The sequence below is a fragment of the Schistocerca cancellata genome, chromosome 5, assembly GCF_023864275.1.
Source record: "Schistocerca cancellata isolate TAMUIC-IGC-003103 chromosome 5, iqSchCanc2.1, whole genome shotgun sequence".
NCBI classification, from domain to species: domain Eukaryota; kingdom Metazoa; phylum Arthropoda; class Insecta; order Orthoptera; family Acrididae; genus Schistocerca; species Schistocerca cancellata.
The window spans coordinates 137,521,298-137,536,371 of NC_064630.1; the positions used below are offsets into that span (position 1 = coordinate 137,521,298).

At 38.5% G+C, this 15,074-nt stretch overlaps 1 protein-coding gene across 1 annotated transcript in view; it reads right to left on the bottom strand.

Moving 5' to 3' along the window:
• The window catches only part of LOC126188009 (probable 2-oxoglutarate dehydrogenase E1 component DHKTD1 homolog, mitochondrial), a 356,616-nt gene that overhangs the window by 229,749 nt on the left and 111,793 nt on the right, over positions 1-15,074 (bottom strand). The window contains exon 6 of the mRNA XM_049929425.1: positions 14,311-14,384. Within this exon, the coding sequence (XP_049785382.1) occupies positions 14,311-14,384 (74 nt within the window). The remainder of the gene's footprint in view (positions 1-14,310; positions 14,385-15,074) is intronic.

The following is a 15,074-nucleotide window of genomic DNA, read 5'->3' on the forward strand; positions in this document are numbered from 1 at the left end:
TGAAAAATAATATCTCATCTAGTTAAGAAGTTGTTTGTAGAACACTGCTGAAAATCAGTGATGACTTCATGGAATCGACCATTGAGCTGCCTCATAATCAGTCATCAAATTAACCCTTATTTCCAAATGCGACACATCCATATATATAAAATGTTAACAGACAAACTAACTCTAATTACAAACATAGTATATTCATATGAGGCTATTTAAGACCTTTTGAGTAGGTGACATTAGAGTAAAATGTAGTACGAAAGCTCTGATAGAACGTAAATAATTTAGGATTAAAGGAGACCACTCACCATATAGTAGAAGTGTCAAGTCTTCAGCAGGTACACACAAAGGGGGAAGAAAACTTGCTACCTTTTGAAATAAATCCTTTGTCAAGCTGGAGCACACAAACACACACAAGTGTGTGTGACCGCATCTGTGTCCCTACAATGTAGAGGCACAAGTGTGTGTGTGTGTGTGTGTGTGTGTGTGTGTGTGTGTGTGTGTGTACTTGACAAAGGATTTATTTCAAAAAAACTACAAGCTGTCTTCCTCCTCTGAGCATGCCTATCGACAACTTAGCGCTTCTGATATTCGGTGGGTGGTCTCCTTTACTCCTAAATTATTTAAATATCAGTCAAACAATGGAAATTCTGGGATGGAATAACAACAATAGGGAAAGTATAGATTGCTACTCACGACACAGAGAAACACTCATACTTGTATGCAGATAGGTAGAAAATTAACTTTAAAAAAAGGTATTAGTTTCCAGACAAGAAGAAACCTCAAAACCAACTCTTTAAAAGTGAAAGATGAGCTCACAGAAACTGTATCAGAAATAAAATTTCTAGGGATGCATATTGACAAACAACTAAAATAGACTGAGCATGATACCACCCTCAGCAAATGAATAGCTTCAGTATGCTTTGCACTTAGAATAATAAATTCTGTGTGTAGTAGATCATGTACCAAAACAATATATTTTTCATACGTTCATTTTGTGATGAGTTATGGGATAATGTTCAGGGAACAAATGAGCAGAACAAACAAATAATCTTTAAGCTACAAAAAAGTGCTGTACGAATTATGACAAAAAGTAGCAAGAGAACTCACTGCACTGAGTTGTTCAAATCTATGAGAATCTTGACTGTTCCATGTAAATACATTTTGCAAGCACTGATTCACATTAGATTAGATTAGATTAGATTAGATTTACTTTCATTCCAATTGATCCGTAGTGAGGAGGTCCTCCAGGATGTGGAACGTGTCAGAAAAACAACAATACATGACAAATATTTACAACTAAAACAAATAAGCTAATGTACCATTCCACAGGTCCCAAGTGGAATGATCGTCATTTTTTAATGAACACTAAGAGTCATTTTACAAATACTAACGCACTGAATTTAAAATAAAAAAGTTTTTTATTTATTTATAAGGTAATAAACATGTAACACAACTACTGTAATACTTATTTACAATGAACACATTACTGCACTGAAATGGTGCAGAAGTTAGATTATACTTACACACAACCACACACACACACACACACACACACACACACAGACACACAAATTTTCAGTGAACACATTACTGCACTGAAATTGTGCAGAAGTTATGTTGTACTTATATACAAATCAGTTGGTTTTACTAAGAAAATCATCAATGGAGTAGAAGGAGTTGGCCACCAATAAATCCTTTAGGCTTCTCTTAAACTGAATTTCATTGGTTGTTAAGCTTTTTATGGCTGCTGGCAAGTTATTGAAAATGTGTGTTCCTGAATAATGCACAAACACACACAGACACACAAATTTTCAGTGAACACATTACTACACTGAAATTGTGCAGAAGTTATGTTGTACTTATATATAAATCAGTTGGTTTTACTAAGAAATTCATCAATGGAGTAGAAGGAATTGGCCACCAATAAATCCTTTAGGCTTCTCTTAAACTGAATTTCATTGGTTGTTAAGCTTTTTATGGCTGCTGGCAAGTTATTGAAAATGTGTGTTCCTGAATAATGCACACCTTTTTCTACAAGACTAAGTGACTTTAAATTCTTGTGAAGATTATTCTTATTTCTAGTATTGATTCCATGAATTGAGCTGTTGGTTTGAAAAAGTGATATATTTTTTGACAAATTTCATTAAGGAATAAATATATTGGGAAGCTGTAGTTAGTATCCCTAGTTCCCTAAACAGGCTTCTGCAGGATGTTCTTGAGTTCACACCACATATAATTCTTACTGCACGTTTTTGTGCCCGGAAAACTTTAGCTTGGCTTGATGAATTACCCCAAAAAATAATCCCATATGACATTATGGAATGAAAGTAGGCATAGTATACCAGCTTTTTCATTTTTATATCCCCTATGTCTGACAAAATTCGCATTGCAAACAGAGATTTGTTAAGACGCTTCAGCAGTTCTGTGGTGTGCTCCTCCCAGTTGAATTTATTATCAAGCTGTAATCCCAAGAATTTAACACTGTCCACTTCTTCTATCTTCTTGTCATCGTATGTTAGACATATACTCTTGGGACACCCCTTACAAGTTCTGAACTGCATGTTGTGTGTTTTTTCAAAGTTTAGTGACAAAGAATTGGCTAGGAACCAGTGATTAATGTCCACAAATATTTTATTGGCTGATCTTTCTAAGACTACACTTGATTTGCTATTTATTGCAATGTTTGTATCATCGGCAAACAAAACAAACTTGGCATCTGGTAATGTTACTGATGAAAGGTCATTGATATACACAAGGAAAAGTAAGGGCCCCAAAATGGAACCTTGTGGGACCCCACATGTAATTAGTTCCCAGTTGGATGATGCCTGATAGCTTGATACATGTCTCTTTCCTAATAACACCCTTTGTTTCCTGCCAGAGATATAAGATTTGAACCATTTTGCAGCATTTCCTGTCACACTATAATATTCTAGTTTACTTAAAAGGATATTGTGATTTACACAGTCAAATGCCTTTGACAGATCACAAAATATACCAGTTGCCTGCAATTTTTTGTCTAATGAATTAAGCATATATTCACTGTAAGTGAAGATAGCCTTCTCAATATCAGAACCTTTTAGAAATCCAAACTGTGACTTTGACAGTATGTTATTTGAGATAAGATGGTTATAAAGACGACTGTACATTACTTTTTCGAAAATTTTTGAGAATGCTGGCAACAGTGAAATTGGACGGAAATTTGATGTTATTTCTTTATCTCCCTTCTTTACGTAATATAGCAGAAAATGCGAAAAGACCGTACAGTCATATTTTCTGTTTACGTTCTGCTGCAGCAAATCTATGGAATTTCGTTTAGTTGTTCCTTGCTCTCTCCAGCAATTTAACTTAGCGTACCTCTTCATTATTTAACTAGCATTTCCGGAAAGTAGCGTAAAGCTTAACTTGTTGTTTCAGAAACTTTGCACTTTTGTTTTTGTTTACACACAGTTGCGTATAGGCCAAATTTGTGTAACCATATTTTCGTGTTTATCTGTAATTTAACTGACTTATTCTTAATAAACTATTACGTTTATCATGAGTGAAAAGTGCTTGACTTGCCGTAGAATTGTTAGGTCGGGGCTTTGGTGTGATGGGTGCTGTAGTTTTTTCCATGTGGGTTACTGTAGTGGCCTGGGAATAGGGGAAGTAAATGAGACTCATCAGTGGTTTTGTAGGATTTGTAGTAGAGATAGGAAGATACTGGAACAGGAGGGGAAAATTGCTGCCCTTCAGGCTGAGTTAGACAAGGCCAGGGGAGATCTTGACAGGTTAAAGACAGGGTAAAGAGAGGTGGGAAGTGGCAACAGGCCCAGAACTTTATCTGACAGCTTTGTGGTGAATGTGGAAAATAGATTTGACCTATTGCTTCAGTTAGAAACTGGTGAGCCTCAAGCAGTTGCAGTTGTAGACAGGGCACAACAAACTTTCAGCAACAAAATGAAAAGTAAGAAAATGGGGAAATCAGTAAAGAAAAAGAAAGTGTTGTTGTTAGGTAGTTCCCATGGAAGAGGTGTTGGCCAACTTTTTCAGGATGAACTAGGATCAGAATACCAGGTCACCAATTTTATTAAACCTAGTGGTGTTCTGGAGCAGGTGTCAGAGGATTTAGGATCACTTTGCAAAGATTTCACTAAGGAAGACACTGTGGTTATAGTGAGTGGGGCAGGTAATAGTTTTGACAGAGATCCTGGGTACAGTATAGAGTGTGACCTGGCAAAGATTGCATCAGCATCGAAGCATACTAGTGTTGAGTTTGTATCTGTTCTTGGGTACCATGACCGACCTCATTTGAACTCTTCTGTCAAGAGAGTTAATTTGATGTTGGAACGGTTGCTTACGTCAGGTGCAGGGTCACACATCAGTGTGGTTCCTGTTGATTCTCTCAATAGGTGGAATTATACTAGGCATGGCCTTCACCTCAACAGGAAGGGGAAGGGTAAACTGGCTGGGAAATTGCTGGAAAGTTAAAAGGGGGGAGGCACAGTCGTGAGTGATAAAATACCAGTGGTTATAGAGTTCAGAAAAGACCCTTTTTTAGGGTAGTGAGGACAGAAAGAAGCCAAATTTTAAGAGAGGTTAGGACTGAGACAAACCTTCAGTTTGAGAAAGAAACCAAAAAACATAATTCTAGCTTATTACATCAGCATAAACAGGCATTTGTTAAGAATTTTCAACAGTCAGCTGATATTTTAACTTTACCCAATTTTAACTCAGTCAATGTGAAATGTCAGCTATCTTTATTGCATCAAAATATTCAAGGACTGAGAAATAAAATTAATGAACTAATTATCTGGATAGATGAATTAGAGTCTTCAAACCCAGCTGACATAATCTGCCTCTCTGAACATTATGTGACCACCTGGTGTTACAGGGTTTAGGTTAGCATCTCACTTTTGTAGATCAGAAATGGAGAAAGGAGGAGTTGCCACATTCATCAGGAACTGTCATAAATGTAAGAACATAGACATTCATAAATTTTGCCTAGAACAGGATATGGAAGCATGTGCAACAGAAGTAGAATTTCACAAAAATCCTTCATAATATTAACTGTATATCGAGCACCTGCAGTTAACTTTAATATGTTTGTAAACCACCTAGAAACTGTACTGGCCCATTTAACAACCGGAAACAAAGAAATAGTGGTTGCTGATGATTTCAATGTAGATTTCCTTAAAGACTCTCCCAATAAGAACTTATTTGAGCTATCAACATTATCATCCAACCTAATTCCCACTGTAAAGTTCCCCACTAGGGTAGCCAATTGCTCACAAACAGCCATTGATAATATCTTTATAGAAAAGTCCAATGAACAAAATTATATTACAAAACCAATAGTCAATGGCCTCTCAGATCATGACATGCAGTTCCTTCTATTAAATGTTAACACTGAACAGGATATAAAATCTGTTAAATCTGAGCTCAAGAGGGTAATCAATAAGCCAAAAATTGATTATTTTAGGACACTCCTCAGAGACATTCACTGGACTGATGTTTACAGTGCTCATGGCATGCATGAAAAATATAAAACTTTTGTTAATAAAGTGCTTACCTTATTCGAACACTGTTTTCCCCAAAATCTTACCAAGGTTAGGGCTAAGTCTACAAAGAAGCCATGGATTACTCAAGGAACAGGGGTATCTTGTAAAACAAAAAGAAAACTGTATCTGCCAATCAGAAACAGTTCCGATGTTGATGCTATAGCACATTACAAGAAATACTGCAAAATATTAAAGACTGTAATACGGACATCAAAGTAAATATATTACAAGGAAAAGATAGTCATATCAGATAACAAAGTAAAGACAATATGGGATATAGTGAAGGAGGAGACCGGTAGAACCAGACATGAAGAGGGACAAATAGCATTAAGAGTAAATGATACATTGGTGACAGATGTGTATAGTGTTGCAGAACTTTTTAACAAACATTTCATAACTGTTACTGAAAAGATGGAGTTGTCAGGTTCTATAGATGCTGCTATGGAATACCTCAGACCGGACATTTCAAGTAATTTCCATAATATGAATTTGACCCTCACTACCCTAGCAGAAATAATGTCCATCATAAAATCTATAAAATCAAAAACATCTAGTGGGTATGATGAAATATCAACAAAGCTAATTAAAGAATGTGATTCTGAGTTAAGTAACATATTAAGCCATCTGTATAACCAGCCGTTTAGCAGTGGAATATTTCCTGAATGGTTAAAATATGCTGAAGTTAAGCCACTGTTTAAGAAGGGAGATAAAGAAATAGCATCAAATTTCTGCCCAATTTCAGTTTTGCCTGCATTCTCAAAAATTTTAGAAAAAGTAATGTACAATCGACTTTATAACCATCTTATCTCAAATAACATACTGTCAAAGTCACAGTTCGGACTTCTAAAGGATTCTGATATTGAGAAGGCTATCTACACTTACAGTGAATATGTGCTTAATTCATTAGATTAAAAAATTGCAGGCAACTGGTATATTTTGTGATCTGTCAAAGGCATTTGACTGTGTAAATCACAATATCCTTTTAAGTAAACTAGAATATTATAGTATGACAGGAAATGCTGCAAAATGGTTCAAATCTTATATCTCTGGCAGGAAACAAAGGGTGTTATTAGGAAAGAGACATGTATCCAGCTATCAGGCATCATCCAACTGGGAACTAATTACATGTGGGGTCCCACAAGGTTCCATTTTAGGGCCCTTACTTTTTCTTGTATATATCAATGACCTTTTATCAGTAACAATACCAGATGCCAAGTTTGTTTTGTTTGCCGATGATACAAACATTGCAATACATAGCAAATCAAGTGTAGCCTTAGAAAGATCAGCTAATAAAATATTTGTGGACATTAATCACTGGTTCCTAGCCAATTCCTTGTCACTGAACTTTGAAAAAACACACTACATGCAGTTCAGAACTTGTAAGAGGTGTCTCACAAGTATATGCCTAACATACGATGACAAGAAGATAGAAGAAGTGGACAGTGTTAAATTCTTGGGATTACAGCTTGATAATAAATTCATCTGGGAAAAGCACACCACAGAACTGCTGAAGTGTCTTAACAAATCTCTATTTGCAATGCAAATTGTGTCAGACATAGGGGATATAAAAATAAAAAAGCTGGCATACTATGCTTACTTTCATTCCATAATGTCATATGGGATTATTTTTTGGGGTAATTCATCAAGCCAAGCTAAAGTTTTCCAGGCAAAAAAACATGCAGTAAGAGTTATATGTGGTGTGAACTCAAGAACATCCTGCAGAAGCCTGTTTAGGGAACTAGGGATACTAACTACTGCTTCCCAATATATTTATATTTTAGTGAAATTTGTCATTAAAAATATATCACTCTTTCAAACCAACAGCTCAATTCATGGAATCAATACTAGAAATAAGAATAATCTTCACAAGGATTTAAAGTCACTTAGTCTTGTAGAAAAAGGTGTGCATTATTCAGAAACACACATTTTCAATAACTTGCCAGCAGCCATAAAAAGCTTAACAACCAATGAAATTCAGTTTAAGAGAAGCCTAAAGGATTTATTGGTGGCCAATTCCTTCTACTCCATTGATGAATTTCTCAGTAGAACCAACTGATTTGTTAGTATATTTATATAAGTGCAATATAACTTCTGCACAGTTTCAGTGCAGTAATGTGTTCATTGTAAATATTTTAGTAGTTGTATTACACGTTTATTATCTTGTAAATAAATAAAAAACTTTTTTATTTTAAATACAGTGCATTAGTATTTGTAAAATGATTCTTTCATATAGTGTTCATTAAAGAATGATGATCATTCCACTTGGGACCTGTGGAATGGTACATTAGCTTATTTGTTGAGTTGTAAATATTTGTTGTGTATTGTTGTTTTTCTGGCAAGTTCTACATCCTGGAGGACCTCCTCACTATGGATCAATTGGAATGAAAGTAAATCTAATCTAATCTAACCTGAGTTGCATGGCAGATGGTACATCACATTGTACCAATTATTAGGGTTTCTTTCTGTTCCTTTCACGTATGGTGCATGGGAAGAATGTTTGTTTGAATTCCTCAGTGCATGCAGTAATTATTCTAATCTTATCCTCATGATCCCTATGTGAGTGATACATAGCAGGTTTTAGTACATCCCTAGAGTAATCCTTTAAAGCTGTTTCTTGAAACTTTGTTAATAGACTTTCTTGGGATACTTTATATTTGTCTTCAAGAGTCTGCCAGCCCAGTTCCTTCAGTATCTCTATGACACTCTCTCATGGATCAAACAAATCTGTGACCTCTCATGCTGCCCTTCTCTGTATACATTCAATACCCTCTGTTAGTGTTATTTGGTACAGGTCCCACACATCTGATCAATATTGTAGATTGGGTTGCACGAGTGATTTGTGAGCAATCTCCATTGTAGACTGATTTCACTTCCCCTAGTATTTCACAACTAAACCAAAGTCTACCACCTGCTTTATTCATGACTGAGCCTATGTGATCATACCATTCATACCTCTACAAAGTGTTACACTCAGGTTTTGTATAAGTTGGCCAATTCCAACAGTGATTCACTATATTTTTCATTTTGTGAAGTGCAAAATTTTACATTTCTGAACATTTAGAGCAAGGCGCCAATCTTTGCACCATGTTGAAATCTTATACAGATCTCACTGAATATTTATGCAGCTTCTCTCATAGTACTTCAGTATAGATAACTACAGCATCTGCAAAAAGCCTGATTTTATTGCTAATATTGTCTGCTAGGTCACTGACATACAACATGAACAATCAAGGGTCCCAACATACTTCCCAGTGTCTGTATTTTATGTACAGGGTTATTACAAATGATTGAAGCGATTTCACAGCTCTACAATAACATTATTATTTGAGATATTTTCACAATGCTTTGCACACACATACAAAAACTCAAAAAGTTTTTTTAGGCATTCACAAATGTTCGATATGTGCCCCTTTAGTGATTCGGCAGACATCAAGCCGATAATCAAGTTCCTCCCACACTCTGCGCAGCATGTCCCCATCAATGAGTTCGAAAGCATCGTTGATGCGAGCTCGCAGTTCTGGCAAGTTTCTTGGTAGAGGAGGTTTAAACACTGAATCTTTCACATAACCCCACAGAAAGAAATCGCATGGGGTTAAGTCGGGAGAGCGTGGAGGCCATGACATGAATTGCTGATCATGATCTCCACCACGACCAATCCATCGGTTTTCCAATCTCCTCTTGAAAGATGAAGTCCGTGCTGTCGGTCTCCAGTTGTGGAATGAGCCAATTTTCCAGCATGTCCAGATACACGTGTCCTGTAACGTTTTTTTCGCAGAAGAAAAGGGGCCGTAAACTTTAAACCGCGAGATTGCACAAAACATGTTAACTTTTGGTGAATTGCGAATTTGCTGCACGAATGCGTGAGGATTCTCTACCGCCCAGATTCGCACATTGTGTCTGTTCACTTCACCATTAAGAAAAAATGTTGCTTCATCACTGAAAACAAGTTTCGCACTGAACGCATCCTCTGCCATGAGCTGTTGCAACCGCGCCGAAAATTCAAAGCGTTTGACTTTGTCATCGGGTGTCACGGCTTGTAGCAATTGTAAACGGTAAGGCTTCTGCTTTAGCCTTTTGCGTAAGATTTTCCAAACCGTCGGCTGTGGTACGTTTAGCTCCCTGCTTGCTTTATTCTTCGACTTCCGCGGGCTACGCGTGAAACTTACCCGCACGCGTTCAACCGTTTCTTCGCTCACTGCAGGCCGACCCGTTGATTTCCCCTTACAGAGGCATCCAGAAGCTTTAAACTGCGCATACCATCGCCGAATGGAGTTAGCAGTTGGTGGATCTTTGTTGAACTTCATCCTGAAGTGTCGTTGCACTGTTATGACTGACTGATGTGAGTGCATTTCAAGCACGACATACGCTTTCTCGGCTCCTGTCGCCATTTTGTCTCACTGTGCTCTTGAGCGCTCTGGCGGCAGAAACCTGAAGTGTGGCTTCAGCCGAACAAAACTTCATGAGTTTTTCTACGTATCTGTAGTGTGTCGTGACCATATGTCAATGAATGGAGCTACAGTGAATTTATGAAACCACTTCAATCATTTGTAATAGCCCTGTATTTATTTGTTGATAACATTCATATGATTTGAAGTCAATTAACATGCAGAATGCTCACTTCCCATAAAATGAATTTGTTACACCATAACATTTTATTTTGTCTATGACAGGCTGTCTTAATAGGGCATATGTGTGGAACCAAAGGATAGAAAAGGGTCAAACACAGCAATGAGCCTGGACCCTGCAAAGAGCAGTCTCTGGGATATAGAAAGAAGGCAAATGCATACATATAATTTTATTTAAGTACAGTATAATGAAATAACCTAACATTATGAAGGACCATTGTATTATAGTAATAATTACAGATATAAAGTGACGAAAAATATTATATTTAAGAGTATCTGTGAAGATACTGTGAGTAGAAGGAATTGTCCATCCAATAGTTTTTTATATTGTTACATTCCATCCTGGATTTTCCATTGTTTAGTTCTTTATGGGAGATAGTCATAGAGTTGTAATTATAAACTTAAAAACCTAAAGTTACATAACAAATTATTTGTTTATTTGCAATTACATAACTGTGGTCCTGGTGCATGATGAAATCTCCATGTCACAGTACCATAGCACACCACTAGAAGAGGCAAAACAAAAAGGCATAGCCCACTAATAAACAGAGCACTGTGTCTGCATTGGAAAGGGAACAATGCTACAACAATACATGCTGAGCCAGTGGAAGTAAACGGCAACAATACCCCATCATAAGTTCGCCACACAAAAAAATTATGCTATGCAGTGCACATGGAACAGATGAATCATTAAGCCTTTGTTCAAGCCACATGCTCAACATTACGACTTTAAAGATGGCACAGTGATCAAGTCATACATTCAACTATGCAAGCACTGCTCCATCAGCATAAGGAATTAGTGATCAGTAAGACATTTATGTTTCAAGCAGACATTGTACATAAACATGGGTAAAAGTAAGGACCTGACAGAGTGGCAAAAAGAGTCAATCATGTTTGGCCATGCCCATGGCCAAACAGTGTGTGAAGTTGCTGGATTTATTGGTGTTTTACAGTGAACTGTTCAATATGTCTACAAGCAGTGGTGTAATACATGTGCCATGAAAAACTATGTCAGAATTGTGGTCGGAAAAAGATCCTAAATGAGAGCAACTGGTCATGTGTTTAAAAGCTTGTGAATTAAAATCACTTCCAAACCTGATAGGAATTGCTGCAGGCAGTGAATGAAGGACCATCCCCACCTGTTGATGAAAGAACATTGCAATGGGAACTGCATGCAATGACCACTTGGAGTTGGTCCCTCACAAGAGGCCAATGGCTCACACTGGCACATAAAGCTGCATGTCTTCAGTGGGCTAAAAATCATTAACATGGACAGAAGCTGACTGATGAGATGTAATGTGGTCTGAAAAATCAAATTTTTGCCTATATTCAAATTACTCTTGTCAAATGTTGTCAAGTGTATCAAAGGCCAAATGAAGCATTTCATCCTGAATGTGTGCAAGGTAAGGTTCAAACCAGGGGCGGGGTCTTTGACATTTTGGATATGTTTTTCTAATCATGAATTGGCCCACTCATTGAGGCGATCCCTAACAAGAATCAGCATGTTTATTTAAACATTCTAAATGGTCAATTGATGCATGATGAGTATGCTGTTGATACCCCTGTTTTTCAAGATGCCAACAACTGAGTTCACTGGGCTGGACTCATTTTCTGAATATTCCCTGACATGCCTCACAAGCAAATGAAATATCATAGAAACAATGATCACCTGAACACCACATCTAACGAGCTGAACAGTAAAATGAGGTGTTCTCACATAAACCATACTTTAGCCTGTTCTTCAGTGATAGTAATGTGTGAGACACTACCATGGGCACTCCAGCTACGCAGCCTGCAATGTTGGGCAGAGTAATGGATAGAAATCAATTGTGATAAGCTGGGGATTTATTAGATACAACACATGATCTAGACACCAACATTCAGAAAGTAGTAAATTCACAATGCACAATAATCAAGTTTCCAGTAACTATTTCAGATTTCTGTAGACACACATACACTCCTGGAAATGGAAAAAAGAACACATTGACACCGGTGTGTCAGACCCACCATACTTGCTCCGGACACTGCGAGAGGGCTGTACAAGCAATGATCACACGCACGGCACAGCGGACACACCAGGAACCGCGGTGTTGGCCGTCGAATGGCGCTAGCTGCGCAGCATTTGCGCACCGCCGCTGTCAGTGTCAGCCAGTTTGCCGTGCATACGGAGCTCCATCGCAGTCTTTAACACTGGTAGCATGCTGCGACAGCGTGGACGTGAACCGTATGTGCAGTTGACGGACTTTGAGCGAGGGCGTATAGTGGGCATGCGGGAGGCCGGGTGGACGTACCGCCGAATTGCTCAACACATGGGGCGTGAGGTCTCCACAGTACATCGATGTTGTCGCCAGTGGTCGGCGGAAGGTGCACGTGCCCGTCGACCTGGGACCGGACCGTAGCGACGCACGGATGCACGCCAAGGCCGTAGGATCCTACGCAGTGCCGTAGGGGACCGCACCGCCACTTCCCAGCAAATTAGGGACACTGTTGCTCCTGGGGTATCGGCGAGGACCATTCGCAACTGTCTCCATGAAGCTGGGCTACGGTCCCGCACACCGTTAGGCCGTCTTCCGCTCACGCCCCAACATCGTGCAGCCCGCCTCCAGTGGTGTCGCGACAGGCGTGAATGGAGGGACGAATGGAGACGTGTCGTCTTCAGCGATGAGAGTCGCTTCTGCCTTGGTGCCAATGATGGTCGTATGCGTGTTTGGCGCCGTGCAGGTGAGCGCCACAATCAGGACTGCATACGACCGAGGCACACAGGGCCAACACCCGGCATCATGGTGTGGGGAGCGATCTCCTACACTGGCCGTACACCACTGGTGATCGTCGAGGGGACACTGAATAGTGCACGGTACATCCAAACCGTCATCGAACCCATCGTTCTACCATTCCTAGACCGGCAAGGGAACTTGCTGTTCCAACAGGACAATGCACGTCCGCATGTATCCCGTGCCATCCAACGTGCTCTAGAAGGTGTAAGTCAACTACCCTGGCCAGCAAGATCTCCGGATCTGTCCCCCATTGAGCATGTTTGGGACTGGATGAAGCGTCGTCTCACGCGGTCTGCACGTCCAGCACGAACGCTGGTCCAACTGAGGCGCCAGGTGGAAATGGCATGGCAAGCCGTTCCACAGGACTACATCCAGCATCTCTACGATCGTCTCCATGGGAGAATAGCAGCCTGCATTGCTGCGAAAGGTGGATATACACTGTACTAGTGCCGACATTGTGCATGCTCTGTTGCCTGTGTCTATGTGCCTGTGGTTCTGTCAGTGTGATCATGTGATGTATCTGACCCCAGGAATGTGTCAATAAAGTTTCCCCTTCCTGGGACAATGAATTCACGGTGTTCTTATTTCAATTTCCAGGAGTGTACAAACCACGTGTAGGGAGACTCAACAGGAACACATACATGCCTATGATATCTGGATCTCTGCATGTAGTATAAGAGAGATTCATGTGGTAATGAACTCTAATAAAGACCTTCTTTGATTCCACACCAATGATTTTTAGATGTTTAGGGAGACTCAACTAGAATACATACATGCCTATGATATTTGGATCTCTACATGTGGCATAAAAGAGATTCATGTGGTAATGAACTCTAATGAAGACCTTCTTTGATTCCATGTCAATGATGTTTAGATGTTGTGATTACAACATGAGGGGGATTCATACTGAAATCTCAAAGTCAGAATCATGTACAATTCTACAACCTCATAATTAGTGCATTGTTATGAACTAAATATGAGGTGTAAAGTTCATCTATTCCATTTATGTCCATCTTAGTGTTGCAGTTTTCATAAACATTATTTGCACTTCTTTGCTTTCACTTGTTAATGTATTTCACCATACAGCAGAGATGCGATCAGCATCTCCACTATTTGGTGAGTGGCAACTTTCCTTTTCATAATATTGTTACATTCCATAGTGGATTTTTCATTAGTTAATGTATTTGTTAGTTCTGTATCATTTATTCCTGTTTCGAATACTCTGCAAGTAGCTGCTTCTTTTAAGTTTTTCTTATTTCATCTATGCTCATTGTCATATTTTTAGTTTCATATTTTCCATAAAGATTCACTTATTGCCAATATTTTTATTTTTGGCCTTCACGATCTAAATCATAGTGATATAGAATACAGGCTACTGACCTCCAAATGTGAGGGATTATACAAAATTGTGATGTGAAGTGGCCTTCCACTGATGTTTAAGTCCACAGAAGACACTGCAAAGAATTTTACTACAATGAATATTTTTGCTATGTATTTTAAAGCAAAACATAAATAAGACTAAATCTGAGATTTCATGCTTCACTAAAAATGAACTTTTTTAAACTTATTAGTCACATGATTAAAAAGTAACTTAAATTGATCTGTAAGAGACTTCAGGCTCTCTGACCATGCTTTATCCAGAACATCTGTTTTCAAGTTTGTATTGACTGTCATTCACAGATAATTGCAGAAAGTTTAACATATCATACAATGTAAAAGTTAGATACAACTTTGCATTTATGTTTCTCACGTTAATAATTATTTTAAATCAGGGCACTTCACTGCTCTACAACATACTGGGAATACCAACAATATGTTTCCAGTTTACACAAATGCAAATTGATTTATAACCCTAATGTAGTAAAGATACTAACGTCAATATCAACCAAAGTGAACTCTAATAATTGTGTTATTAATAAACCTCCAATTTATGAATGGTAAACTTTGCTAAGATTTATGTGGCATAGATACCATCAGTACCACAATTACAAGCTGTGTGAGAAACTAAAGGATGTCCCATACAGAATGCAACTCTTGCAATGCCTGCCATTTCTGTTATAGCAAGTGGGTCACTCTGAACATTCCATGATTCTCATCTGTCTTATTTGTGGTTAGTAATTCAGTGCTTCATGACAAAACAGAAG